The sequence below is a fragment of the Haplochromis burtoni genome, unplaced genomic scaffold (assembly GCF_018398535.1).
Source record: "Haplochromis burtoni strain Fernald_Lab_line unplaced genomic scaffold, NCSU_Asbu1 Contig_158, whole genome shotgun sequence".
Classification (NCBI taxonomy): Eukaryota; Metazoa; Chordata; class Actinopteri; order Cichliformes; family Cichlidae; genus Haplochromis; species Haplochromis burtoni.
The window spans coordinates 944131-970579 of NW_024582519.1; the positions used below are offsets into that span (position 1 = coordinate 944131).

Consider the following 26449-nt stretch of genomic DNA (forward strand, 5'->3'; position numbering starts at 1 on the left):
CCCTGGGATAAATGAGAAGCAGACTAATTACTTCCCGTCTTCGCGTTAGACCTAACTGCATGGATAAATTTTATTATGTAAAACATTTGCAGAAAAGATTGCACGCCAAGTAACTGCATACTAAATGGAAGGTTGGATATTTATAAATGAGATGTGAGACTCACGCTTTTGTTTGCTCCTGGCACAGGGCTGTATCAGTTTTGATGCGTTTATGTGCAACAAACACAGACGAGCACATGGCCATGTACATATTTTATTTGCCCCTGATGAAACCTGCGTTGCTATGGAAACTCTTTTAACAGGAACTTCTCCTTATGCTTTCACCCCAAAATCGATCCTTGAGTTCAAAGTTTTCCTTTATGTGTGCACTTAACCCATCGGGTCCGAGGATACTTCAGGATTTTGATCCAAGACTGGGCTAAATCAGACACCTGTACCTATCCTCTTTACAGTGTTTCTTAAGGACCCTCGACTATGTGAGCAGATGATTTTCACCATGACGGGACAACATCGTCAAGGTGAAAGGAACGCTTTCACAGATCTCCACACAGCCCCATGAAAAGCTAAATACATCCTTACTGCTTACATAGAAATTAAGAGGGTAAGTAGCAGTGCTGCTAATCAGATTCAGCTGATTAAATGGTCATTAGCAAGTATGGACACCTTTGTTAAAGCAGAAGTTTTGCTCTGGTCTGAACTAGTTCAGACTCTGAAATGCTCAAAGAAACTGCAAAAATAAGAACTGCAAAAAAACCAAAGAAAACCCCCCAAAAAACAAGACCTACATTTCTTGAAAGGGTTGCCCGGAGACAGTCTATCCTTTTTAAAATAAAGTATTGATAATTCATCAAACACAGCATATCAGCGCAAACACCTCAAACCTACTGTGAAGCATGGTGGAGGACGGGTATTGATTTGGGCTTGTTTTGTAGCCACAAGACCCGGGCCCCATGCGGGCATTTCAGTGCCATGAACTCCTCTTTATACCAAAGTATGCTAGAGTCAAATGTTAGGCCATCTGTCTGACAGCTGAAGCTTAGCCAAAACTATTTCATGCAAAAACACAATGACCCCAACTATAGCAGCAAAAATACAGATACCGTGTTTTAGCCAGCCTCAACCTGACTGAAACACTGTGGCATAATATTGCAATGTTTGCAAACCTCAGTGAAGAAGAGTGGGTAAAAATGTATTCACAACCATGTAAGAAACTGAGAAAGTCTTGCAAAGTTATTGGTGCTAAAGGTGGTTCTACAAGCTTATGATCGAGATGTACTTAGTGTTTTACAGGACTGCATAAAAGCCATCTTTTTCAAATGTCTGTGTGTGATGTGTATGTATGTATGAGCAATTTAGAAGCCAGTTTGTGTATTTGTCTGACTTCGCATTTGTGTGCATGACTACATGTGTTGACACAGACGGGAATATCAAATTCAGAGATAGGTGCAGTTATCATACCGTTAATCTTGTCCATTTCAGCCAAGGTCTCTTGGTAGGAGCTGATTATTCCTGCATATCGTGTCATCACCTCCTTCCGTAAGTTGTCCCAGTGAGGGGAAAGATCTCCCAGCTCCTTTAGATCCTGTACCCTACAAATAAACACAGATCTGTGAGGACCATTGAGGTATTATTGTAGTGCTTTAGCTAGTGTTGTGCCACTTTCATAGTTTTTATACTTCTTTCAAAGGAACTTAATCTTTTAGTTCAGGTTCAAAAAACTATTAGCAAACCTCTTAAAACACAGACAGAAGTTAAAACATACTGAAACATCCTGAGCCAGATAAACACAACTTTAAACCCCAGGCTAAAATATCTGGTGTCCGCTGATCCACTTTGGCCTTTCAAATTCTCCCCTCACTACTCTTTCTTCTGTGATTACTAACTCTTCTGCTGTCTGTGTATACTGAAACAAGCAGGTGTCTTTCAGTTAGTTGCGCCTGCAGCTTTATGCCATAATAATTTGTGGTCTTTCTTTTGGAAATAATTGCCAATATGCATCATCAGACATGATAATGTGCACAGACATCATCATGTCTGTGCACATTTGTGTCTTGTTTGTGTGTGGAGCAGCTGATTTCCAGCTAGGATGCATAATCTCTTTCTTTGGCAAATAATTTGAATATGAAAGGGAATATCAGATAGACACAGATAATCTACACACTGTCCCTGTGGCAGCCAACCAAGTAAATGCCAGAGATATTATAGAAATTAGAGGTTAAAGGAGCCTTTATACGCTCCTCTGATCACATATTACAAATGTAAATCAGCTATTTTTAGATACCAGAATTAGAATTTAGGATTTTACACAGCAAATGATTGGACCAAACCAACAAGACAAGGAACTGATTCCCCTCAAAACAGAAAAAAAACAACCATGCTTTCATCCATCAGTTAGTTTTATCTTCTTATCTTTGAAGGCGCTGCAGGAAACCTGGAGCCTATGTTAGGTGACATTCGGAGAGAGGTAGGGTACATCCTGAACAGGTTGGCAGTCAAACAGTGCACCGCATTGTTTATCAGCTGATTAGAAATAAGAAACAGTTTCTTCTGAAATGCCACAGCAACTGTGAGGTCATTCAGTAACCGTGTCAAAAACAAGAAATTAAATCACAATTATCTGCGTGGGCTTATGCTTATGAAGGTGAGGAAAGAATATAATTCAATAGGTTTAAGCATTCATCTCAATTTATATCCACATACATGTAGGCTGTGGTCACATATCAAAGATTTTCTTGATCCTTTTCATAATTAATCAAGTTTTAATCAAACTTGGACCTTGAAACCAACTGGAAGCCACAATATGGGCAATTCTGTAAACACACTGTGTATGTGGTTAAATTAAAGTTCTGCTTATGATGTATAAAGATAGACTTGATGGAAGTAAGCATATTTCAGTAGAATGCAAGAGTACCACTTGTTTGTCAGACCGAATAAAAGTAATTACATCTAAGTCTTTGCCAGAATAGACACTGAGATAAGTAACTAATGGATCACTCCATACTAAATCAGTCAACTCTGAGTAAAATTCTCACCTGACAAGATACCCTACATTAAACATTATCCCCAACTATCTCAGGGCCACAAGTGTTTCACCCCTTATACCTGTACACTGTGCTCCAGTAGGGCAGTGCTACTGCAAAGACTAAATTAGTCTTCACCTGCTCTTGTCAACCACAGCTATTTTCAGCTGCCCTGGCCATCTTCCCAGTGGCTTTCTCCGTCTGTTTGGGTTACATCCTCATCCTCATGGGAAATTGTGGAAAGCCACCTAAATAGGGAATAAGGCTACTTGTCATTCTTTGACAAGAGCCTCATCGATCAAATGCTGGTATTCTTGTGTTGGTGAGAGACTGCTGACCTCTTTGTCCAAAAGGATGATAGTGGGCAATCTTAACTACTCCTGATGGTACTTGGCGGCCTGTTGGATCAGCTGGTCAGTGTTATTTGGTTAGATAAAAAATAGGTGTGAACCTGATAGTTAAAGCTATAAAACTGGATGAGTCCTCCAAACATCCTGGGACACTTTCTGTTTGGATACAACATACACATTGGTGAGTAGATTATATGTTAATCTGTGAATAATAATAGACCATAACATATTTAAACTTCTAACAGGAGCATCTCTCAAAACTCTTCAGTGCCACTGGGCAGTATTTATAGATCTTGAAGGTAGGGTCTCATGGTCTTGAAGTGGATCCTTCTTGAGATTTTCCAACTATTTCTGTTACTTTAGTTGATGGCAAAGTCTGTCATGTTAAAAGGGATGTGCATCTTAAGTGTTGGCAGCAGGAAAAAACTGTTTCCTACTCAAACATCTCTGGTGGGGTCATCGTGTCCCACTTCCACACTGTCCTTAACTTCTACCCAAGAACATATCAGGTTCCTGCTCTTGGGCTTTCCAATAGGAGTGATTTGTAAAGTGGTTAGGGTTAAAAAAATGTTTTCTCTCTTGACATTTCTCTCTTTCTGGTTTTTACAGTTTATCTCCTTCCTGCAAATTTTTTTTCTATCTTTCAGCACCTTTTCTTGAGCAATGCCGGGTTTTTTTTATGTGATCTGTCAAAGCCACCTCTTGGGATCTGCTGATGGCTTGCTGGTGTCTGCCTTCCTTCATGGCATCTTGGCGTACCTGTTGCACAGCTTGCACCATGGTCTTTATCTTCTTGGTTACATCTCCTTTCAGGATGCTGTCCAACATATCACTCAGATCTGTATCCAGCTGTGCCCATCTGCTATCTTCTGCCAGTGGAAAATCCAGCTCTGGTTTCCTCTCAGAGTCCTCTAGCTTTTTGATTTCACCCACTTCTTATGCTTGAGCAGGTCCAGTGACCTGTGGTTTTCCTTCTGGCCCAATTTCTCTGCCTGGCAAGCAATAAATTCACAGATAGCCCTCAGCCCCTTAAAACAGCATAAAATGTTTTTTTTATGTTTCTGTAGTCACTCTTTGCACTTTGCCTTTGGTGAATTTTCACACTATGTTTGTTCTTAAATATTCCATCAGACATTATTTCTACACTGCCTACCTGCTCAACAAAACAGAAACTAGCATAGCCACCGGTTATATCAGAGTAGTTTTACAAATAAGAGTACATATATCGGAGGACAGCAGTGGACTGTTAACTGGCAGTGATATTCAAGTTTCCTAATATTCCAGATTTTCAGAGTAAAGGTCGCTTATATTCCTACTGACAGCAGAACATTCATGTGATTTGAAAATGAGAATCATTGATACTTTTGTGATGTAATTATCTTCAATGAAAAAGACACTTGAACCAAGATCGGTGTAGTTGTAATGCAAAATGTTTGCAAAATGGCTTGAAACTCCTGTTGTTTTATAAGAAAACAAAATAAAAAATATTTGGCATCAATCAGGAAAAGGAACAACCCTGCTAATAAGTGTCTTTAAATGTTGTGCTGTTTAGATAATCTTATAGAAGATTTTCTAGCTAGTGGGTACTAAACAGACCCATGTTTCCACTGGTTTCACTGAAATATACATTGTTCTTAATGAATCCACTTGACCAATTGACCACTTTAATGATCAAGGAGACAGTGGTTTCAAGTTTTCTGATTTAAGTGTTAAAATAGTAAATATATAGCCACAATGGTCTCCACTAAATATCCTTAAGACACTGCATCACAGGCTCAAACCACACTATCGTTCTGTTACTTTGTGTCTCAGGTCAAGGTGGATGTAAATAATGGTTAAAACAACAGATACGCATATCTGCTTGCTAAATGAGGGTTCCGAGGCACAGAGATGGTGAACAGAGATATACGATAGACTCACCCCCTTTAATCACTGCGCTATTGTCTGGAAAGGGTAAAGGTGTGATAAGAGTAGGTATGAGCTGATTAAATATGCATGCAAAAATAAGGTCACAGATCCTAGTATAACATTTAACAGACAGCAGATGTTAGGGAAAATGCATTTTCAATGTCACATTTAATATTATAGAGTAAGATGATGACTTTATTGCATCTTTGAAATGATCTAGCCTGTAGTGAGAACAAACAACAATCATCCACTTTTCCTGTCCTTTTTGTCCTATTGTGTATGTTGTTTTGCCTTCTCGATTATCAACTGCTTGGATATTCGTTCTTTTTGCAGGTATTAGGTGTTCAACATCAGGATTTAGATATTTGTTAATATTCATTGCTGATTAACACTAAAACTCTAAAGCCCAAAAATAACATTCAGGGAGACTCTGCTACATTCTAATTCATTACTCATGCTAAAATAACTTTCTTTGGAATAACACAGTATATTATACAGTTGTTTTTTTTACACTTTACACACGCCATGGAGTGCAAGTCAGCAGCAATACTCTTCTACACATCCAATCGGTAAGCCGGTTTAAGCTGCTCACAGTTGCTGCTACCTCTGCAAGCCGCTTTGTCACCCACCTCCAATTCAACGCCTCCTTTTCATCCTACATCTAACAGGGTCGCCACGATACTAGAGTTTCAAACTTGACAATTTTGTATAACACGGGGGGAAATTGACAAGCTTATTTTTTTAAATATATTAGAACAATACAAGGAATAACCGTCATTTTTGAGTTATCTGACAATGCAAACACTATGTTACTGTATTTGAAGATGAATTTTAAGAGTCTTTTATGTAGTGCATTAAAAAAAAAAAACAAGTCACATTTTTCCTATCAAATTGTGTTATCCTGTTAAATTAACGCTGTATTAGTGTTACAGGTAGGCAGGCAGGAAGCTACCTAGCTCCCATATTAGTGTTATCCTTTTATTATTAGCCGCTAGTCTAATAATAACTCTTCTATCTTTTAATGTATCGTTTTAAAAACTTGGAACTGCAGTGAACTGTGTTCGATCATCTTGAAATATTGCTTTGAATTGTTTCAAAGCAATATTTGAAACAATTCATGGCTAAATCATAATGTGGCTGTCAGGTAATTGCTGACCTAATGTTAACATGTGTGCCTGCCTGGTTAACATTTGTGATAAGTGTTTATTAGTTCAGTGTTGGAGCTTTACTGACCTCTTGAAATTCCTCCTAAAGTGTTGCTTATTGTTGAGGCCTTTAGGTATTTCAGCTGTAACTGAGAGGAGGGGCTGTGTGCAGCAGTGTTGTGAAACTGTGCCTTAACTGGAAGAGTGAAGACGGGACTGTTGGCATTAATACTGTTGCAAATGATTATCTAATTCAATATTTTATTTTTGGCTAGTGGATAGTACTTTTTAATTTCACGTTAAGTTATTATCTAACTTAACGTGATATTTATCGGGGTTTTTTGCCTGCTCCGTTTTGTGGTGGGGTTTTACTGCGGCTCTCACCACACCAGCCCTTACAAGGTAAGCTCCATCCACCCCACCACTAAATATAAATTACTGCAGTCAGAGAATAAAAATAATATTTTTAGTATTGTGGCCCTGACTGAAGCAGCATCTCTTTCAGTTATAATAAAATAAAAAAAACAAAAAACAATGTCCTACAGCATAAGAAAGCAAAAAAGGTAAGAAAAAGGAAAATAAGAGGATTAACTGGATAAAATTCATGAAATATATTTGTAGTTATTATAAACAATGACTTTTTTAAACTGACATGTGATGCAGATTAAAAACAAACAATAGATCGATACAGATAAAGAGGAAAATGTGTTAAAATTGAGTCAGCCAGATGATTCGGATAACAAAATACATTTCCAAAATAGAAAAGACCTGTCATGTGGCTGCCTTTATTTCATGGTGCATTATAGTGACTGTTCAGTTTAATAACTAAAGGCCTTTTGTGTGGGGGTCAATAAAACCTCTGTGGCTGCGCTGAAAAGCAAGCATTTTTCACCCCAAATACCTTCAGTTTATTGTGAAAAAACGGCTCCATCAAGACAACAAGCACAGCCATTACTCCAGATCTTAGATATAAAGAGCAAGTGCAAACAAAGATGGTGGATGCCAAAATGTCACCTACATGATCTTGACACGCAAACACAGTACTTGTTAATTAACACCAAAAGCAAGGGCACTTTTTCTTTTTTCATTAATGAGAAACCAGACAGCTCTTAATGAGGGAGGTTTTATCGATACCCGCACACTTTGCTGCACATGCGTTTATCTTCTTTGCACACATACACACGGCGACGCGCACAAGGAGCCACAGCGGAAACTCTACTGCCTCTGTGTTCACGGTCTTCGATTAGAACATGAGTGGAGACATTAAAGCTAACAAATAGACGGAAGAAATATCCAAGATTATCACAGAGTGCTAAAGCAAACTAAGCCACCCACCATCCGCTGCTGCACTCACAACTTTACAGCAGTAACTGAATCATTAAAAACCCTGAGCTAACACCGCTGTGAGCTTGGCTGACGGAATCGCCAAAATGGAGAGGCACCGTGGAGAAAGACAACATTTAAAGAGGATTATAGAAGAGGTGCTCGAGCGACCAAGCTGGAGATATGGTGCACATGGGTGTTAATAAACGAACACTGTATACGGTAGTCATGGTTTGGAGCCTGCTGAGTGCTCATGAGCTGTATTATACAGATAACGCATTTCATAAATATTCTATAATTGTCTTCTAAATTTAGCTAAGATTTGAATTATCAGGAAGTAAGGTTAAAAAGGCAGCAGAACAGCACCGATGCTCTAGGAACATGTTACTGGAAGGTGAATGGGATCCAGTGCATATGCTTAAGGAAGGGGTGTGACGGACACGTGTCCTTGATGTTGTGTGGCTGTGTGAGGCTTTTGTTACATGCTGTGATTACAAATGGAAAAACATCCTCCTACTAACGCACTCATCCAGATCTCTGATTGGATCTTTGTGTGCCTTGGATTGAAGTCAGCGTAAATAATTCATATGTGAGCGTGTCTATGTATGGACTGTTTATGTGTTATGTATGAGAAAGGGCTGCCAGAGACAACAGGCCAGTTAAGGAATGATCTGCCTTGACAATCAACGGTCGAGCCCGAGGGGATGGTCTAATTTTTCCTTTTTCTCACACAGTATCAACTAGACTCTGTTTTGATTCCAAGTAAAGTCTTTAAACATACAAATAGAGCTGAGGTTGTAAAGGGGTTAGTTTTAAATATGGGAGGAGGCTGTTGCGGTCTTTAGGTTGTTTGTGGGTTGTGTATTGTGTATTTCAGTTTTCTAGTTAATCTCGGAGTTTGGGTTATTGACTTGGTTTCCTTATAGACTGAAAAATGGTAAATGAACTGGTTCTGATATAGCACTTTTCTGCTCTATCCGAGTGCTCATTCACACATGGACTTTCTTTTATGCTTTTTGCATGGAAGTCCTTTATATCCAACACATCATCAAAGAGCAACTTGGTGTTAGCATCTTGCTAAGGATATTTAGTATGCAGACTGGAGCAGACAGGGATGGAACCACCAACTTTCCAATTACTAGGTGACCTGGTCTATCTCCTGACCACGTTGGGTCCTGATTCCTATATTCTGAGGCTTTTATTACTGCCGTCCTTTGTGAGTTAGTTACAGTGTTTAATATTTAGTTGTTTGCATTCTGTGTTTTTTAGCCTCCCCTGTGTACTTGTGTCCAGCTGTAGCCCCAACTGGTTGCAACAGATGGCTCCACCTCCTTGATCCTGGTTCTGTTGGAGGGTTTCTTCCCATAAGAGGGGAGTTTTTTTTTAATCTCACTGATGGATTTTCTCTCCACTATTGTAAGGTCTAGACTGAAGACCTTCCAATATAAAGAGTCTCGAGGTGGCTGTTGTTGTGTTGAACTAAACCGTGCCATGTTTGAGTTATTTGTCTTTTTCAGATGCTTTCTGTTTGGCTTTTCTGTTAGGTTTCATTGTGAGTTATGCTTTAGTCTGTTTTTGAGGTTTTTTGAACTTTTTATATTTGAGTTCTATTACTTTTTAAAGATTGTGTTATTTATGCTTAGTTTCCTTCTTTATTAAAGGTTTCTTCTGTGTTTAGTGAGTCTTAAGTTAGTTCTTGTTTTGCTGTGGTAGTCAGCTGCACTTAGTTTTACTCTCAACCCTGCCTCGGTTGAGCAGTGTCAAACATAAGGCACGGGGGTGCCGGGATCTGCCCAGAAGACTAGCCTACAAATCCCAGATCAATCTACAGCAGGCGGTGCTGGACCAAGGCCAGGAAGATCGTGAAGGACCTCAGCCATCCCAACAACAGACTGTTCTCTGTGTTGGTCTTCAGGGACCGGAATCGCTTTCCTGACCTCAACAGAGAGAACGGTCTGTTGTTGAGACTGAGGAGGAGCATCTTCCCGCAGGCGATACGGTCTCAATCACACCACCACACAGTACTGACCCACACATATAGTTCTTACACACACACTGGACATTGTTTTCACTTCATCACTTAAATCACTTTAAGCATATTTGCACTGCACAAGACAAATGTGGATTGCACAACACTGGTCACTACATTCTTCACTTCCAGTTAATACTTGTACAGCTGCTGTTATTGTGTGTGTATATATATATTTATTTATTTATTTATATTTCTTCATACATTCTTATATAGTTCTATACTGCGTATTGTGTATTTTGTTGTACAGTTATTTTATTTTCAACTTTAATTTATATATTTTATCTTATTCTTTCCCAGTTAAATTTACCCTTCATTCTAATTTGTGTTGTACAGTTATTTCATTTTTTATATTTTATATTCTTAAATTTTATTCCTGCCTAGTTAAATTTACACTTTTTAATTTTTCATATTTATTTCCTATCTTATTCATAGCCCTTTCCTTTTTTTTCCTTTAGTTGTCTAAGCATTTCACTGCATATCGTACTGTGTATGACTGTGTACGTGACAAATAAAAATTTGAATTTGAATTTGAATTTGAATCCCTGTAAAAATAGTTGTGTCTTCCCCTCAGTCTTTCTTGCAGTGTCTGCTAAGCTCCCCTCATGTGTTAACCCCCGTGATTTCCTGGGCTAATTTTGAATCTCAGCTTCTTGTTTTTGGATTTACTTTGGGCTTTGTTTCTGAGAACTGCGAGTCAGCCAAAATAAAAGACCTGCCTTCTGTTTAATCAGTATGGCTCCACAGCCTGGGTCCTTAATCTCCATGACAAGAAGAAGAAATTAAGGTCCACACAACGAATATGTCTGATTTTTCAGATGCGCTTACCTACTCATGTCCTCCTGAATGTACAGCGCGAGCAGCTGTTTGGGGATACTGAACGACAGAGTGCACTCCTCCATTTGTTCCCGCACAAGCATCCACTTGCTGTCCACTGTTTGAAATCTGTACACTTTGCATACTGGGTTCTTGAACACTGCCAGAGAAAGACAAAGGGATGGTGAGAACAAAGTAAAAAAAAAAAAGAAGTTGTTCACTGAACCATCTGACACGGCAGAAAATACATCACATCCCCGTTATATAAATTTTAAAGAGTTTCTCTTTAATTTTGCAAAAGGTAAACAGACTTTTACATCAGCTCTGACAGCTGCTGGCCTCAAGGACGTGACAGAACAGATAGACTTCAAAAGTCTTGAAAAGTCTTGTGAGGTATGAAGCACAAATTAAATTCTATAATCAATAATGGTGTCTGCCGTAGATAAGAAGTTTCTCATTTTTCAAGGCCTTCCTTCCCTCTCTCTTACTCTCTCTATACTTCAGTTGACAGCACAGCAGAGCAAAACACGTAACCTTGTCCTACTAATCTTTGCCTTATTATTTCCTCCATTTCCATATTAATTGCTTATTTATTGTGCAACGCTGAGGAACGGTCCATTGAATCATTTTGAAAGTTTCCTTACGAACCCCAGTGCCCAGCTCTTCCATTAAAACTGATTCACGTTGAGTCCCATCTTTATTTTTTTTCTTGCAGAGAGTGGCTAATAGCAGCAATTGAAGGCTGGAAACGAAAAACAGCTCTAATGCTCTTATCTGCATGCTAGCAGCAGAGGGCAAGAAAGCTGTGAGCCTTAAACTGTGTGTAGTACTCCTTTCTGTTTGCAGAGCTGAAGCACTCAGAGTGAAACCTTGAAAATCTTGCAATGGGTAGTCAAACATGCGTAGCAGGAAAAAAAAAAAATCAAAATTTTTTTTTGCCTTGATTCATAAATGGAAGCCATACTCATGTTCCTACTGGCAGTGCAGAAAACAGTCCCCATAAGAAGCCCATATACAGCACTATAACACTGATGGAAGTAAACTGTTGTTTTTTTGTTTTTTTCAAGGTCGTCTGTCTGAGTCCTCGTTTTGAAACCTAGTGTCTGAGCCATTAATCCTCACACTGCTACGTCATTTGTCCTCGAGTGTTAAAGTTCAGCGATGCCCTTCAGATGGGTTCCAGAAGGCACACGACAGTGGGAGTCCTTATGTGGTAAGAGTTTTAATTTAGGATGCAATGTGATGCAATGTGCTACTTGACTGACTTAAGCAGCAGCTTTATATGTGGTTTAATAAAAGATAGTTTCTTAGTAAAAACTGGGTAACCTTTACAAATCAAAACAAAACAACTGTAATAAAAAAATGTTAAAAACTATTCCAACAATTCCCATCTTCGCCACCAGCCAACAGTATTTCATGCTAGTCTGACTGGATTTGATTGTTTGGTTAACGTCATCATTTCGGGACCAAATCCAACAATAACTGAGTTTAGATAATCGGTTTGTGTTGTAGACTTCCTTTGGTGTTATAAAACCATGAACAAACATTCTTCCTTACCATCTGATACCACCCCCCCACACTGTTTTGGTACTTTATATAGATATTACAAATGCATATACAACTCCATAGCTTTTAATTATTCTTAACAAATCCATGGTTGACATCCACTCTCCAACAAAGTGTACTACCACTCAGGAATTTAAACATGATAATAAAGAGGAACAAATGATCAGGGTACAGAACAGAAGTTCCATCCTTGTTGGGGGTTGCCTTTGTGGGGTTTACATATGGTCCATGTGCTGGATGCTTTTTATGTGATATCTAAATGATGAGAATAGCAAAGAATATTATTAGTTTCAGATGTAGCCATTCTTGTATTTTGCTTGTTTACATTATTGTATTTTGCACAACTCTGTTGCTTGTGAAGCTCGCACACAAGAATTTCACTCACATGTGCTGTACCAATGTACCTGCACATGTGATGTGACAATAAAAGTTATTTGATTTGATTTGAATATACTGAAATCAAATAGAGAAAACTACCATACAGTAACCACAGCAAGCACAGCAAGAAATGCAGCAAAAGATTTTCCAAAGCTCTGCACAAAAGACATTTCTATTAGTGTTAATCTTGTGACTTTTTACTGACTGAACTGCATAGCAGTAGACAGGCGACTACACTATAAAAACTCCACACAGACAGCAAGAGATTCTCTTAAGGACAATAACGATAAGTCAGACAGACTGCAGACGGGCTTAATATTATTTTTCTACGGCGCTTAAGATGTTGAAATTAATGACAATTTAATTATGACTAGCCTGAACAACTCTTGAGAGGGTTCATAATTGCATCTAAATGAAATGTGAAAATCAAAAATCGTTGGCACGGGGATTCGAAAAACTTTAATGGGTTGACAAAAATAAATGAGGAGATACATGGAGAGAAAGGGGTGAGGGCACAGCCTTAATCGGAGGAGCAACAGTTTGCTGACTTCCACCCCCATCAGCGAAGCGGATTAACCCCCGGACTCCCCCCTGCCGCCACACTAATCTGTCCACCAATCAGACGCCTCCGTTTCCCTTCCTGACACCTCTTAAGAAAATGACTTGCCGAGAATTGCTGCGCGTGGGCTCTGCTATCTCCCTGTTCTCTGCATGCTCATTTTGAAAGGTAATAAAAGTGGAAGACTAAATTGCGTTACTCAATCTGGCTGTATCTGTGGGGAGGGTATTGTTTTGACAGGCTGCAGATGTGCACCTGCAAACATGGCTGCAGTTCACTAGTTAATCACAGTAGAAACAGTAAGCAGCAATGACACCATGACAACAGGCGTGCGGCTGCTGGGGAGCTCGGGGAGGCTAAGGGGATCCAGGTACAGGAGAAAATGGATGTGTGGAACAAATGGATGTGTGTCTCCCAAGTTTCCTTTGAAAAAGGGGCTGTGAAGTTTTAACACAGCAGGAGTTGTGACCTTTTCAAGTCACACGCTTTTCCGTCTACATGTCTTTCATTTTCTCTCTGCAATGCTCTCTTTTCTAACCAGTGAGTGAGCTGACTTTCTGTGTTACCACTAAATTAGTCTCACGCAGCTCATATGACATCTTCTGATCATCTTTAGTTAGTCTACAAAGAACTGAGCAGGCTAACATTGTCAGACACCTCTCACTAGTCTCTGTCTGTCTAAAAACACTTTGGTGCCTAGTAAATGTAAGCAGGGAAGATAAAATTCTTTAATCAAGAAAAAGGACACAGCATAGACTTTAAATGTTATTCATAGAGAAGTTACTCAAGGTTAAACAGATGCAGAGCATTAACAGACTTTTAGATGAAGACGTTACATGATGTTAATGTATTAAATGCATTATAATAGAGTCTTTCAGCCTTTCCTTCAAGGCCATTATAGAGTTCTTTCAAGAAGGGGAAATTAGAGGCATTTTTATTGCAACATTATCCAGCAATAAGTGGTGAAATTACAGGTGCTCAGGGTGTGACTCATACCTGGCCCGGTCAATGGGTTATTTTCTCTGTCGGTGCAAGAATGGTGCGCAGACTCACATACCAGTGGACACTGGAAAGAACAGAAGAAAAGACAAGATGAAAACTGGCAAACATGAGCATGAACAGTAAAGCATTTCTCTGATGTACTTTCAGGCTTTGATCACAAACTGTCGCCTGTGACGGCAACCACATTTAAGTGCAGCCTGACACTGAGACTTGATGTGACATATACTCTAATTTGGTGGCAGCTCGAGTTTGAAAATCCTAATTTAGCTTTGACACACTGAGAGGTACTTTAGCGCCAAAGCTGTAGCCAGCAGGTAAAATTCCGGTAGTTTGATCCGTGTTCTGCTAGAGAACCATAAAGCTGCTCACATAAGCATAATTACATTAAAAAACCCATATCTATCTTTCTATCTATACATATACATCTATAATTATATACGGTTTCTTCAGCTGGTAAATTTCAAACTTTCAAAATTTCAAACTATCAACTGACATACAGTAAATTACCTGGTTTTACTTAGGAGAGATGGGAGACCACACAGCTTTAATCTCTCAATTACAGTGTCCTACTAGGCAAAAGATCCAATATCTTTTAATGTGGTTATTTCATTGCTTAATCATTACAACAGTAACCAACAAGAGACAAAAAATCCACTCTCATAAAACTTGCTGTTAGGATGCCTGGGTCGTCGACCCAGGGCTTTTGAGTTTATATTATTTATACTGTCTAGTTTTTGGTTTCTTTGAGTTCTATCTAATGGCTTATGTCTCTGTCTTCTTTAGTTGCTCTGTCTCCCCTATCACCTGCATCCCCTTGTCTAGTTCGTGTCTATGTGGATCTTAAGTTCCTATATCCCCGTGTTCAGTCAGTGTTTGTGTCTGCCCTGTTCCCACGTCTCTGTTCCCTTTGTTATAGTGCCTGCCCGTGAGTCTGTGTTATGTTTCCTGTTTTACTTTGAAAGTCCATGTCTGATGTTAATGTGTCTGGTTTTGCTTCCCCTTGTCTCGTTAGGCCTGATTTGCCCCAGCTGTGTTTCCCTCCTGTTACCCATTCCCTGATTGCTCCCTCTGTGTATTTAAGCCCTGTGTTTCTTGGTGTCTGTGTCGTGATCTACTGTTTACCAAGCTGTGTGTTCTGTCTGTCCTCCGGTATTAGTTTATTTTTTGATCATTTCCAGTTATGTTTATATTTGAGTTTAACATTAAAACGGTTTTTGAGTTTACATCTGTCTCTGGAGTCTGCACCTTGGGTCCTATTCCTGCCTGCACACAGCCGCACCTAACACTTGCAGTATACTCTAATGTTCTGAATTAGTTTAGGTGCAATCTTCCAAAATGAAATTTCTCAAGCAAGCAAAAGACTTTGGAAGAAATTCAATTCAATTAAATTTTCATTTCAGTTGTATTCATATAGTGCCAAATCACAACAATAATCATCTCAAGGTGCTTCATGGTGTGAAGTAAAGATCTACACTGATAGAAAGGAAACCCCAACAATCAGATGACCCTCCTATGAACAACCACTTGGTGACCGTGGGAGTAAAAAACTCCCTTTTAGCAGGAAGAAACATTGGACAGAACCAGGGTCAGCGAAGGGATAGATGTGACGAGCTGGGTGTGAGAGGGAAAAATATGGACAATCTGAAAATATAAAGCATGTGGAAGTGCCATAACCCTGCAGCTGTCTTTAAAGGCCAACAGAGGGGGACTCTGTTTCTGGCTGAGTGTTAAATATTTTCTGTTTTTTTTCCTTTTAAAAACAAAATCTTGATAACTTATCTAAGGCTCCGTCCACACGTACCCGGGTATTTTTGAAAACTGAGATTTTTCTATGTGTTTTCACCTTTCGTCCACATGTAAACGGCGTTTTCGGTCACTGAAAACGGAGATTTTTAAAAACGCCTGCCAGGTTGGATATTTACTAAAACTCATTTTTTGCATTTACGTGTGGACGAGAAAACGCAGCGTCAAAGGTGTGCGCCTTTTTTGACGTCACACTGTGCGCCACGTTATTGTTTCGGTGAAATGAATTTCTACAATACTATTACTGTTAATTGTACTCTCTGCAGTGTTTAAATGCTTACATATACACACTAGGGCTGCCACGATTAGTCGACTAGTCACGATTACGTCGACTATCTAAATCGTCGACGACTGATTTAATAGTCGACGCGTCGTTTGAAGCTTTGTAAGATCACAAAAGACGCAGGAATAAGTAGCAGGATTTAAGAGTGTAATAACGGACTGAAACAGAAGATGGCAGCACTGCATGTACAAGGATGCCAGCTGCCGTTAAACCCCGAAGAAGAAGCAGTGTCCCAGAATTCATAGCGCAGCCCAGCTCTGTTGTCAACAATGGCGGCAGCTAGTTAGTTTTTATATTACTCTTATTATTCTTTCCGGGTCACAAAATAAACGTTTAACATATTTTCAGGCGAGAATGTAGCTGTGTAAACCTCAAATATCTGCTCAGTTTATCAGGACACCACATATTTTCAAAAGCGCTCCGACGTTTTCGGAGACGTCTGTTACCCACTAGCTCGATAGCTAGCCGGGGGCTAGGCTAACTAGAGCCGTGAGAACACCGGACTCCTGGCAAATCGTTTTCAAACCCACTGCCGTCACTTAGCTTAAAATGTTATTGTTTGGCTTTTTTTTAGTATTTTATTTGTTCCTGAGTAAATCGGTTTGGCTGAGATTAAAGTTATAGTTTTTACACAGCTGAATAAATGTCAAGCAGACAGCTGATTATCAGAAGTGTGAGATGCTGGAGAATATACTCCGGTGTCCTGTTATATTTTAGATAGCAAGGAGTTTATTAAACTTCACCGAAACAATCTGCAAACTTCATTAAACTTTAATAAACTATCATCTTGTCTTTATTTTTAATTAGCACTTAACTTAAACACTTAAAGCTGTAAGCTAATGATAGTTATATAAGAGCAGATGCTGCTGGTGCAATAAGCTGTACGCTGTATGTCCAATGGATGATGATGTGATTAGTCGACTAATCGCAAAAATAATCGGTGACTAGTCGACTATCAAAATAATCGTTTGTGGCAGCCCTAATACACACACAGTTACTGTCCCTCCACACATACGACTTGGTTTCTACACGGTTAGGAATATATCGCCACCTGTTGCTTTGTCATGTTCCTAGCAGCATTTTCCTTCATTTTTGCGTTTACATGTGGACGGGATAAGTTTTTAAAACTAAAACGGAAAATCTCCGTTTTCAAAAATACCCGTGTACGTGTGGATGTAGCCTAAGTTACACACAATTATTAAAAATTTGTGTGATTTGTGAAAAAGTGGGTGTTCCCACTGTTACAACCTGGCTCAGAAGCTGCAACATGAAGTGGAGACTGACATCAGAATTAGTAGAAACACTGGTTTTATTTCACTGCTTGAAAATGACAACCCAGAAAGCATTATGGTAAGTAGGATCTCCCCCAAGCCAACCTGAGGCCTTTATCTACACCTTTTCAGATGTAGACAATTAACAGTTAAGCCTCAGTAACACCCAGAGACTGCAGTGCTGCTACTGCAAGGTAAGAAGGCCAATTTTGACCTTGCACAATAACAGTGAAGGTCAAGGTCAAATGCTTAGCCAATCTAGGTACTCAAGTCCCCCAGGGGCTGGTATATTGCAGTAAAGTTTGAAGACGATCCATAAAACGCTTTGGGTAATATCAAGTTTTTACAGATTTTCACACTGGATTTTCACACTGGGTGATGTTGACCTTGAGCTGACTCTCACCAAAGTTACACCTGTTCAAGCTGTAATTGGTATCTACCATCCCACAAAATTTAAAACTGATCTCTTGAAAATTGTGGACGCTAGACTGCTAACAAACAGACAAACAAATGGAACGGATTACGTACTCGTTACCTTTAGAGAAAAGATAAAATTGTAATGTAGTTATTATTAAATTCATATGTGCAATATCCCCACACTCACCATTTCCTCTTCAGACACTCGGCAACTTAGCACCGATTTAACTCCAATATTTAATTTGACGAAAATGTCAAAATGCAGAAGCACAAACCGCTGTCAGTCTAAAGAAAAAATTAATAAATATTCCACTAAAGTAAAAACCTTTCCTGTAGGTCCTCATCTTTAGTCTGTCACCCTCTTTTACCCAAATCTCTGTACAGGAAGACATCCTGTTCCATTTACAGAGACCAACAGCAGACATTTGGAGTTAAATGACTTTCGGTTTAATGACTTTCTGTTGGACCATTACAGCTGCTCCTCCATCAGTTGAAGAGGCAACAAACTGTGAATGTACTATTTCTAACAGTTTTGAACTGCAGGATGTCGCAAACCGCAGGTCCGATGCATAACAGCAATTCGACAAGGTGAACTAAGAAGCTACAAATCTCTTGTAGGGAAAAATCTGACAGACACTAAACAGGTACATTTCTAGTAGGGGTGGGCGATATAAACGATATATGATAGAAACGATATAAATTTGGCCACCGATAGAGATTTTGACTATACCGCTCTATCGCGATAGCGCATCGCGGTCGAAAGCATCGCAGTGGCTACAACCATTATCATCTGCAAATTATGCCGGGCGACAGTCATAGCAAAGAGATGAAGCACTTTTGAAATATGGGGAAAGCCAAAAACTGCGCTTCCTCCACTTCAGTAACATTGATTCATTAATGTTGAATTCTCTCGCAGCTGTACTGTTCCCATGTTGTTGCAGTATATTAATAACTAACCTCCTATTGTGGATGAATAATCTCAGTTGTTCTCCTGACTGAAGTCTGGCCCGTCTATAGCATCCTGCTATACGGTTGCATTTGTCCCTAACCACCAGAATCCTTCACGTTAACTTTTATCAAGTGGAAAAAAAGTTGGCGTTCATCCTCCAGCTTCACTGTGCTAATGTTATGCTAACATAGCTGTGTCGCTAGCAATCCCGTAGCAGAACATTATATACTAGGTAGTCCAACTTCAGTAACCCTGCAAACGCCACTGCTGTTTAGTTTTCTGTCTTCATTTATGTCGGAAGTGGTAGCAGAGCTGTACGTTTTAGTTAGTTTCAAAAATCTCTCAGTCAGAACATGGTATGTCATGTTTAGGTGGAAACTAGCGAGCTAACTTCCTGTTAACTTCTAACTCCGTTAAATTTAATAAATTCTGTTTTCATGGATGCATGGATGTAAAACTTAATTGTTACACCTGGTAAAGCAGCAACGCTGATGATTTTATTAAAGATGAAAGAATTGAAACCGTTTTTAACTCTCAGTGTTCGTTTGACTTTGGGACCTGAAGAGACGGAGCTTTGGACCCAGATTACTCCGCGAAGCTCCTTACTACTGCAGCCGTAATGCTCTGACAATCCATCAAAACATTTTTTAACAGATTTCTGCACACCAAAATCGGTTCGAGGTCAGTAAGCACAACCAGAATTCATACATAAGGCACACTCGATTTTTGAGAAAATTAAAGGATTTTAAGTGTGCCTTATAGTGTGGAAAATACGTTAGACAGAAGAACACAATATATCGCGATATATATCATTACCGCACGTGCTTCAAATTATATCGCGATATGGATTTTAGGCCATATCGCCCAGCCCTAATTTCTAGGACTTTTTGTGTTTCCTGTAAAATGTGATGGTCTGAATCCTTTTCATTTCTCATTTATTTAATTGGTGGTAGCTTGCACACTGAAGCAGCGGTGTTGTAATGGTGAGGTAATGAAGGTGAAAGGGAATGAGACATGGACACCCCCCACCTCCCCCAGTATATTAATTGATTAAAAAATAAAAAATTGACTGTCATTGACCCTGCATGATTTTAGTGCTAGACAAATGTTATGTTTTAGCTAATATAAAACAAAGACGATACATTAGCTGCAACTCTGACTTTTGTGTTGGGTGAAATAACACTGAGTTAGGGTTAGAGCTTCTGCACTGGACTACTGTGGCCAACAGTTATTAAACCAGATGTTCTGAGTACCAAAGCCTACAGTGTAGTGGCACATCATTAACTTATTTCTTACATTTTTTATTCTTGAGGTTTTGGTCCTGAAAAGGTTGAAAGAAACTGATACAAACCCTGGGGCTTTAATGTAGCAGACCCTTAAAATGTATAAAATAGTCAAATTCACACAGAAAGGAGGTGAAGCTGTACTCTTAACTTTACACTCTGCTTTTCATAAAAACACACATGCACACCAGTTAAAATGATGTTTTTTTTTTAAATTATGCCTGGGTTTCTTCATCAAAGCAACGTGAACCACTGACAACTAGCAATCTTTCATGCTCGCTGTATCCCAGCTCTGGCCTGTCTGATGAACCATCTAACACAGCCAGACAGCCAAATCTGTCCCCAGAAAAGGACTTTAATGACTGCTAGGGACGATCCATCACCTCTCCTAGCTCAGAAACTGATCCTGAATAAAACAGACATCAACCAACAGCAGCCACACAGAGTCACACACACTAACTCCAGAGTAAACTGTGTCCATTGGACAGAATGGGCAGATTTTACTGGGTAAGTTTCTCGTCTAATGATAAGTATTAACAATGAGCTAAGGGCCTCAGCTGCGAAAGGAGTCCCATTGTAACGGTAGGCAGCATCTGTTAGATGGCTCTTTGAAGGCTAAAATATGTAAAGAGATCAGATCAAAGGTGACTGGAGTGTCTTTCTTGCTTCAGCTGATTATTTTTGCAGGGTCAGTGGGATATTCATGAGCAGCAACCACCTAAGCGATGACACGGACTGATCAAACACAGACTTACAAGCATGTGCAAATATGTAAATTAGGCAGCAGCACATGAACATGACTAAGGTACCTTGAACAAGGAGGGAATAAGAGAACTTCCCTACAAGAGAGTCCTGAGTCTAAAGTGAGCCTTCCCCTGGATTTGTCATAGCCCTTCCCTCTTTCCTTCCTTCATCTTCAACAACAGCAACGATACACACAAGGAAATATGCTGTGACAAGACAAATGCGCACACACATGCACACGCATAGGGCAACACATTCATCAAGGCGACATGGGCAGATTTTCAGTGACATGCTGGAGCCTAGCAGGGAACCTCCCTGCACCATTAACAGGGGTGGGCAGAACAGAAAGCCAGTCAGCCATGTAGAGGCCCTCGGTCAATTATATAAGACATGAATCACACGCATACACAAACACAACGTACAAAAAACACACAATTATCCACACAAACAGGAAATCAACAGCAGGCCTCTGTGCTGCTTTACAAAGCTGTTCCTATTTACGGATGAGAAATATCCCAAGAGCTTTGTTTTTTTGTTTTTTTTTAACTGATTTCCCTGAGATCTACAGCATGAATTCACCTGACAAATCACGGCCTCTTAGGAATGTGCAGAGAAATGCAGAAATCAAATCAGGAGTGCATATGCACAACTCTACTTTCGGTCTGGTGGCGCCTCAAAAACTCAGACTCTGAAGGAGAATACTCCTTCTTCCTCTTTTAACTTCCTGATGATGACGTTGTGTGATCTCAGAGCCCAGTTAAGAGTAGAGAAGAATGCATAACGGTGTGACACAAATAGATTTGTGAGTGTATGTGTGTCAATATCATTCTTTTAAAACCCTTTCGGTATCAACATATAGGCATTCAGACATTAAACGTACTCACATCCTGTAAATCCCTATTAGGTTTTACTGAAGTTTATTTAATCTCATTGGAGGACTTGTGCAGTGCCTGTCTAATCCTAGTATTAGCACGAGGCGTCTGGCACATGGAGACTCCCGCTCCTGCTTCGTCTAGTCAGCCCGCTAACCTTACCTTCTGTGACGGTATGTCTGTGGTGATCTGGTCCACATCAACCTCCTCCATCTCCCCCATCTTCAGACGACTCACCACCACTGTTCCTGCTGTGCACACACCATCAGATGACCTAAAGCAAGACATGAAGAGAGAGAGAGAGAAAAAGATACATTCACTTTTGGCCTCTTCATTCAAGCTGTTAAATAAAAGTCTCATCTGTTAAATGATATTTTCCTCTAGCTACTGCCCCTCTACGGGCCTCAGAAATATTCATCTTCATGTCAGCCCCCCCCTGACTCGGCAAACCTAATAAGCTTATTTCCAGCCTTGCACAGGTTGTGAAATTATAAAGCTTTGAGTAAAAAGTGGAATCAGGACATGGACGCTTGCACTGCGGCGATTCCTTTTCCTGACAGATTTTGCCCAGGAGTTTTGCATGCAGAATAAAATCCCAGCGCGCTTCAGCAGGAAGCTGATGGGGGTGAAGGAAAGAACGTTTCATCTAACTGTTCAAATAGTGGTTTATTAAACCAGGCTATGTGCCCCGACAGATATGAAAATTGATACTAGAGTTTTCATATCGGAGAGACCTGACTAATCACTTTCCCAATCATGGGGCCATGATTAAGGAGCTGATAGAAAATCTATAGTATTGGCAGGAAGACAGACGCTCTCAAATGAAGAAAAATGGTCCCCGGGTATAGCGGGAGCGAGTCTGATCACCTTAACAGACCCATCCCTAATGTGCTCAGTTCCACTCCAGCTGGAGAAAATATTGGATGTTGTGCATCAGCCACTGGTCTGGGGAGACAGGAGGATGGATGACACACCCCTGCCCGAGGAGAAGAAAATGCAAGGATGGTGATGGAAGCAAAAAGGATGCTTTCGAGGCCAATCAATCTTGGGCAGACACAAAAGAAGAAAATCTAAAGGCACCCGTGAGAAAAAGGTAAGAAAGGAGATGCGGGAAGCAATGTGAGTGAAAACTGGAGAAGAGGACGGGGATCGAGAGGTTGGAGAGTGAAGGGAAAGTGTCTGTGGAGTGGGACCCTGGGAGCTTCAGTTAGCATTTAATGTCTTACAGTAGTCTCCAAGCAGAGAAAATAACATTGGCCGGTTTATAAATCCAATCATTGTCCCTTGCCAGACACCTGTCTCAGTGTTTACTCCTCTGTTCATCTTCTTGTTTCTTCCCCATTTTTTAGCGTGCCCCCTCCCGTTCCTGCGCAACAGAGGACCCAAGCACGGGAAAAGAAAGTCACCCTGACTTTGAACAAACGTTATGTGCTGAGAGCGGCCCACACATAATCGAGGAAATGGAGATTAACACACATCGCGTTCTGTGATAGTCCTCCCAAGGCAAACCTTAGGGGTTACAGTGGTCCCCTACTCTTTAGATTACTGCGCCGCAATCCACTAATGAAACTCCCCATTTAGGTGGACAAGAGACTCAGTTAGAATTGCTTTAACGTAATTAACTTACAGTATGCCTTTGAGAGATATATTAGGATTTTTTTTTTTTTTGTTTTGATTTGCAGCCAAACATAAACTCAGCACCTACTCAAATACAATTTTCTTTTATATTACTGCTGTCTGTGAGGAAAAGGACTCTTCTGCAGCCTATTTAAAAGGGCTGGGATGATTCGATTTAGCTCAATCACTGCACAGCCAATTCTCTGTTCCATTAAAAAACAAGCACGGAAGAGGTTAGAGACTTCTGACAGGATGCCTGGTCTTCAGAGGCACCCCTTTATTTTAACTAAAGCCATTTAGCACGAGCATGAAGTGACCTCCGATTAACTTAGAAGGTTTTGATGAGCGCTGTTGTTGAAAAAGAAGACATTGTTTGGAGAAAAAAAAAGACCCTTCCCCCTCCACTCCCACATTCCCTCCTCTTCTCCCTCCTCGTCACTTTCCGTCTGTTGGAGCTGGCATGGAAACAAATCTGCAGATTGTTCTTTGCCTGTGAGCCCATCTTTTTCTTTTTTTCTTTTTTTATCTAATTGGCCCAGGATCTCTTTTATGACAACACTTAATCAGATGGCTTTGTTCAAGTGACAAAAATAATGTGCTTAAAATGTCTGCTGTGAATCTGGCACAATTTGAGAAATAATTAGTTATCAGGGAAGTGCCTTACATTTAACAGTTATTTTCTTTTGAAAGGCTTTCTTGTAGTTTACGGATACATTTCCCAGCGTGGGAGCATGCAATGCAATTTGTTTCAAATGGCCAGTTTGCACTAATAAGCTCTAAATGTACGAGCTATATGTCTTAAGTACACACTGTATACACTGCACAGTGCAAATGATAATACTTTCAATTATCTGTACAAGACGGGAGGCTTCGGCTGAGCATCATATCTTAATTTTGCTTCTTGTACAGTTTTTATCTACTAATGATACAATATCTTTTCCACTAATGATGCCCCCCCAAAAACTTTTTTTCCTTTTTCTGTTAGGCTGTAACATTTTAAAGTTAAGCTGCTTCATCAGGCTTACCTCACTGTGAACTTACAAAAGGTTGTGTACAAATTTTTTAACGGCACATTCATCCAGGGTCGCAGGAAGCAGAGTACACACAAAGAAATCATCTATTTGCTCCACACAGCCTGTTTAGAAACACCAGTTTTGCAGTTGACATGCTTGTTTTTGGACTGAACATGTAAAAGCCCGACCTCGATTATAATTAACCTTCAGGTGAAAACAAACTAAACTTCATTTGGCATGGCTCTTCAAAGTATGAAACACATTAACATGACTGCTGATGGTTCACATACCTATTAAAACTCTTAAAAAAAAAAAAGAGATGTGTGTATTCAGTTAAATGAGCAAAAGGCAACGACCTGAGCAATGTTGCTGACTTGATGTTTCTGTACATAGGATCTGTGACACAACTGTGTTTTCAAACCACCACATTTAGCAACCAAGAAAACTAATTTTCCCACTTTGATTGGTTTGAGCAAGTCTATCCAGCCCAGTGGTTTAGCTGGATTTATGGGTGCGTTGCAATGTAGCAGCGACCTCAGCATCATTACGAGTTACATGTTTTCCACAGTAATATTATTACTGTCATTATTTTTCTACTGTTATTGGAAATACTATCATTACTACTGTTATTTTTTGCTTCTTTGGTGCTTTGATGATAGATGGCAATGGTTGCTTTTTTTTGTTTGTTTGGTGAAACGAGCAGTTATACTCTGCTATAATAGGCTTGCACTGCAACGCAGAGCCCCGTGTACAGTCTGGAGACACACTACCTCATTTACACTGATTGTTTTGTCTTTGTCTATAGATGCGGCATCATAATAGTTTTTACTCAACCTGCCATCACTCTGAAAATAAGCGAATGGTCAAAGATCATGAAGTCTACAAGTTTAGATAACTTGGGTTAAATGGATGAAAAATTGACCAAACAAAAATCCTGTTTCCGCTCTCTTGTGGACCAAAAAAAGGAAAGAGGTTTGTAGAGCAAAGTCAAGAAAAGGACAATAACGCTGAATTCAACAGTCCGTGGGTGGGGAAAGTTCATCAAAACACTTCAAAGCAGCAAAGCGTCAGTTTTTCTCAGGCTTTCTCTCTGTGGGATGCCACAAGGAGGGAAACACCTGATAGCCACAGAAAAGAAGCAAAAACACTCATGGCTTTTACTCTTGCAAGGGGTTTTGCTTTAACAGTGAGAAACTAAATTACCCACCAGAACGCGCAAATAACTATTTGTGTTTTGCCAAAAGAAGACATTTTTAAGAGCTCTTGAGGACACCTTAAAGCTGAATGTTAATAGAAGTAGTGAGAAAAATACAAAAAGGATCCTACAACAGCAACAAATATGCTACAGCCTTGTTGTGAAGGAATGGAAGTGTGGATGGGATTCTTGACCTATATAAAGCTGGACCAGTGGCTAAATATAGCCCTGGCTAGTTTTCACTAAGGACAGATGTTAGGACATGAGACAGTAATAATGGAGAATGCCAGCTTTAGAAGTCATAGTTCTAATGCTGATTTTTTTTTTTTTCATTAGGGATAAATGACACAATCATGTGATTCGGAGTAATTGGGCATTTTGTAACTGGGGAACTGACTCAATCAATAAGACTCTACTGCAGGCATTGTTCATAGAGCTGGACAGAATCACCAGGGGACACTTACACTGAGCACACTCTCTCTGGCATGTCTGGACCACTTGAAATTTATTCCCTGAGAAAAAAAACCTGCCCTGGTTTTCACTTGATGAAGGAGACTTACACCATGCGCAATATATTCAGTCTGAATGAAAAATTAATGTAAAACACCCTCTGTGTCCATTGTAAAAATTCAGTTCTGTGTTAGAATTAAGGATATTTTAACGGCTCTCGGGCTCAGGATGTTTTTTTAAACTTGAAAGGCGAAGCAGGCAAACATTTATTGAAAACAAGCTGATTAACTGGAATACATCAATGAGATCAAACTGTAAAATTCTGAAGTAGAAAACTAATCTGTTTGTCGGATGCAATACATCTGTAGTAAGCAGAACAGGAGCTACGTCAGCGGAAGATTGATACTTGCAGACAATTTGTGAGTTTTAACACATCCTATTTGTTCCAGTTCAATC

At 39.8% G+C, this 26449-nt stretch overlaps 1 protein-coding gene across 8 annotated transcripts in view; it reads right to left on the reverse strand.

Annotated features, from left to right (window-relative positions):
* Positions 1 to 26449, reverse strand: part of inpp4b (inositol polyphosphate-4-phosphatase type II B) — a 182288-nt gene that overhangs the window by 56240 nt on the left and 99599 nt on the right. For all 8 annotated transcript variants that reach the window (XM_005932330.3, XM_005932329.3, XM_005932328.3 and 5 more), the window contains 4 exons: positions 21881 to 21992; positions 14091 to 14160; positions 10604 to 10751; positions 1459 to 1589 (listed from right to left, as the gene is read on the reverse strand). In XM_005932330.3, coding sequence (XP_005932392.2) covers positions 1459 to 1589; positions 10604 to 10751; positions 14091 to 14160; positions 21881 to 21940 — 409 coding nt within the window. In that variant the 5' untranslated portion in view covers positions 21941 to 21992. The remainder of the gene's footprint in view (positions 1 to 1458; positions 1590 to 10603; positions 10752 to 14090; positions 14161 to 21880; positions 21993 to 26449) is intronic.